Source organism: Phaethon lepturus, unplaced genomic scaffold (assembly GCF_000687285.1).
Source record: "Phaethon lepturus isolate BGI_N335 unplaced genomic scaffold, ASM68728v1 scaffold14360, whole genome shotgun sequence".
Classification (NCBI taxonomy): Eukaryota; Metazoa; Chordata; class Aves; order Phaethontiformes; family Phaethontidae; genus Phaethon; species Phaethon lepturus.
Window position 1 is genome coordinate 9,157 of NW_010511278.1, and position 3,549 is coordinate 12,705.

Consider the following 3,549-nt stretch of genomic DNA (forward strand, 5'->3'; position numbering starts at 1 on the left):
ATTCTTCCACTCATGGAGCTCTAGGCTATTCCTCAAGGCACAGACATGAAGGGTGTATCAAGATGCACCAGGCTTCTTCAAGCTATTTAAGCTCTCCTCAGATTCACCCCAGTGCATTCAAGCAACAAAGTACGCAATTAACTAGAAAGGAAAAGTGTTTTTTAATGGCTTCACCAGTAACAAAAACTACTCAACTACCAGATAGCACTACTAATGTCTCCGTACTTATACCTATGAATACAGTAGAGCAAGACAGACAGGACTTTCTGCAGAAAGACAAACCATGATTCCACTCCATTATCACCTTTTTATTGTTCAAGAGACAGATCTTGACAGTGGAAAAAAAAAAAGAAGGATGTTTCACAAGGAGAACAGGACGTAGATTCTACTGGTCCTTCAATTCCTTCAGTCTTCTGATCGCAGATTTGACTGTCACTGCAGAGGTGGTACTGGAAGAAGAAGCAGAGTCATTTGCATGCGACAGTAGAATAACCCATGCCAATGTTATTTTCTTGAGAAAGTACTGATTATTTCAAATAGTTATCACCTGATCACATCGTCAGAGGGCTAATTCCACTTTGATTTTCATGACAACAAACCATAGGCCTTTGTCTACAGAAGCATACGCAACATCACAAGCTACATGTCAACCCAAATTATCCAGTCACGCATCAACTACACACACAAGAGCAGTGTGTCAAATGCCTAGCGACAATTACACGTGGGGCAACAGTGTCTTCTACCAGAAAGGGGGGGGGGGGGAAGCCAAGTAAAGAAAGGGAATAAGCAAGGGCATCATCACAATAACTATTATAATGATTCAATGCTTTTAAAACAAAAACGAAACATCAAAATACTTTTCTTTGGAGTACCCCTGGTTTTGCCTGTTGTATCTGTGCCTCTGAACTGAAAAAGGCTGGGGCAGTAACCACATAAATGCTGCTTGGGCTTTGAAAGAAGAGGTAAAAGTTCCCTTATACAAGTAAGATTTTTATAGAGTCAAAAGAATCAAGGAAGGAAAAATAACCTCCAGCTCAGAGTTGTAGTTTATTAGAAGCTACTGAAGATCTTTTTAAAATAGGTCGGAGGGACATCTGTCAGGTGTCATCCATACAGCTGATTCCACCCCGAGATGGCTGAATGAACCAGCCATGCTCTCAGCTCCTTTTCTTCCACCACCACCAAATACAGTGCCCAAGCGTAACACCTCGTACAAACAACTGTAGTTCACATCTCCAGTACGAAATGCTACTATAACCAAGGCACAAAAGAAACTACTTAGATAAAAGTATTTGTTTAAGCATTTGCAGATGTTTCCATTTCTTTCTTTAAAGTTTGGGAAAAGATGCCAAGCTTGCATTTTTGAAGAATAAAACAAGCACTTTGATAAAGTCCAGAGAGATAAAGAAATTTTGGAGGGACCCACCAAAACCCACAGCAGTAATGACGGATAAAATGCTATATTCCCAGAAACTGCACAACAGATACTGGATAGAATAGCAATCATTTCTAGTATGATCCATTCCAATCAAATTTTAACAATGCAGGCAAGAAAACCCCCACATATCACTAACTCAAGACAGATCTACTTAATGGTTAGTAGATTAAAATAAAAAAAAAGTTGCATTATGCCTCAGCTATGTGAGAATAAACGCTGATAGAAACTCCTTGATTTCCTTACTTATAAGTCCAGGCACCACCAGCGACTGTCTTCATGCAGGACCCACAGTGCCAGATACCCACAGCCTTCCTCTTCATTTTGGTCTGTAATAAAAGAAAAAAAAAAAGAGGTGGGGGGGGAGGGGAATGCATTCTCCAGCAGCTGAAAAAGCCAAGAGAACTTCTACTATTGCCCAAACAACAAACTTCAGGTGACGACATCAGCATCACACCACAGCATTACCTCAAAGCCTAGATAAGACAGGCAAGGATCAGGGAACGTTTTTATTCAGGTTCCTCACAACAGGGAAAGTCCTTCTGAAATACTTTCTCATTCAGATGTAAAGGGGGTCATTTCTAAGTGCATCATCAAAAATTCAGCTCTTTTTAAAGGAGGAAAATAGTAAGGAGTTACATTGGTCGTAATAACTGCTATTGTCACATGGCTGATGACTAATGTAACACCGCTGTTGTTGGTGCTCCCTGAACACCCCAAGACTGCTCTCAACCAGACCCCCTCTGAATAGCGAGTGGGGTGTACTGAACTCCTTTCACCTGGGCAAGTCTCCATCACCTTGCAAAGATGACAATGGGTTTGCCTAGGCCTACACTGGATTTAGGTGGCTCTGCAAATGGGGTTATCAACATTCTCACTTCACATGAGCAAGACAATAAATACACAAAAACAGATGGAAATCTTTTTAAATTTCCAGACACTTACAGATACCTACTTTACAGACATCAGTAAAAATTAGCTGGACAAAGCACTAGCTGACTGGCCTCTCAAACTGTCAAAAATCAGATTTAAGAGTGAATTTTGAGCATGTACATGAGCAGGTAAGATTACTTATCAGAAATTCTTCCCCATCCAGAGTTATACAGCACACAAATATAAGTAAGCAACTGCAATCAAAAGTTTTAAGTGGGAAAAGCAAGCTCTCTTCCTCCCCCAGGTAAACTGTAGAGTTACTGAAGGAAAAAAAAGCACCCAAGTCATGCCTTAATTATCAGAATAACAAGTGTGTTGTTTTAATTCTCATCTTTTTATTAGATACCTAAAACATATAGTATGGCAATGTTTCTCATCGTTTTGTGTAATGAAACGTTGTTTATGTTTGTTTTCATTTAACTACCACTAAACGTGCACATGAAATGCCTACTAACTTTTCATTTTGTAACAGATTCTGACAGTAGCCTAAAGCGCACAATAAACTAATCACTGTATCAAAACCGGTCGAGTTATTACTTCAGCAGAAAAATTACCGAAGCATCAAATTGCCCTTCCAGCATCAATAACAAAGTTATTTTTAAAGACTGTTTTAGGGAAGGAAATCTCTCACCTTGCCACAGAAGGAACAGGTATACTTGGCATGCTGGCTAATCTCAATCTTCTTCACCATTTTCCTAAGGGATGCACCGTAACGGGTACCATATTTACCCACAATCCCAACCTTCTTGGTGCGCTTAGCCTGTTGGGAGGCAAACCAGAACAAGCTTCAACTTTCCTGAGATCGTCACGTCCTCGGCAGCTCTCCTCTCCTGACGCGACGGCAAAGCGCTCAGCGCTCAAAAGCGGCGCTGCAGCCGACCGACGCCTCTCCCTGACATTACGAATAGGAGCTTTAGTGATGAAACAGCGAGAGGCCCACGCTGCCGCGGCTCAAAAAAGCTGCCGGGGCACTCCGGGCAGAGCCCCGCAGCCCGGAGGCCAGCCACGAGCAAAGCCGCGTCCTTCCTCTGGGCCAGGCCGCTCTCGCACGAAACACTGCAGCCGGCAGAGAACCCCACCAGGCACCGCCACCTCCTTACCGCACAGCCCGCTCCTGAACCGGGCTCGCCCTGTTCCTGGGACGCCTATTCAGTCTTCCAGAGTCTCTCTCCCGCCCGCCA

At 42.8% G+C, this 3,549-nt stretch overlaps 1 protein-coding gene across 1 annotated transcript; it reads right to left on the reverse strand.

The window, feature by feature from the left end:
- Nucleotides 1-284: 284 nt before the first annotated feature.
- Nucleotides 285-3,128, reverse strand: RPL37A (ribosomal protein L37a; the record flags this gene model as incomplete). The annotated part of the gene is made up of 3 exons (XM_010283451.1): nt 285-449; nt 1,682-1,764; nt 3,000-3,128. Coding segments are annotated over 3 exons (276 nt in total), but the record flags the coding sequence as incomplete, so codon positions are not given.
- Nucleotides 3,129-3,549: the final 421 nt, after the last annotated feature.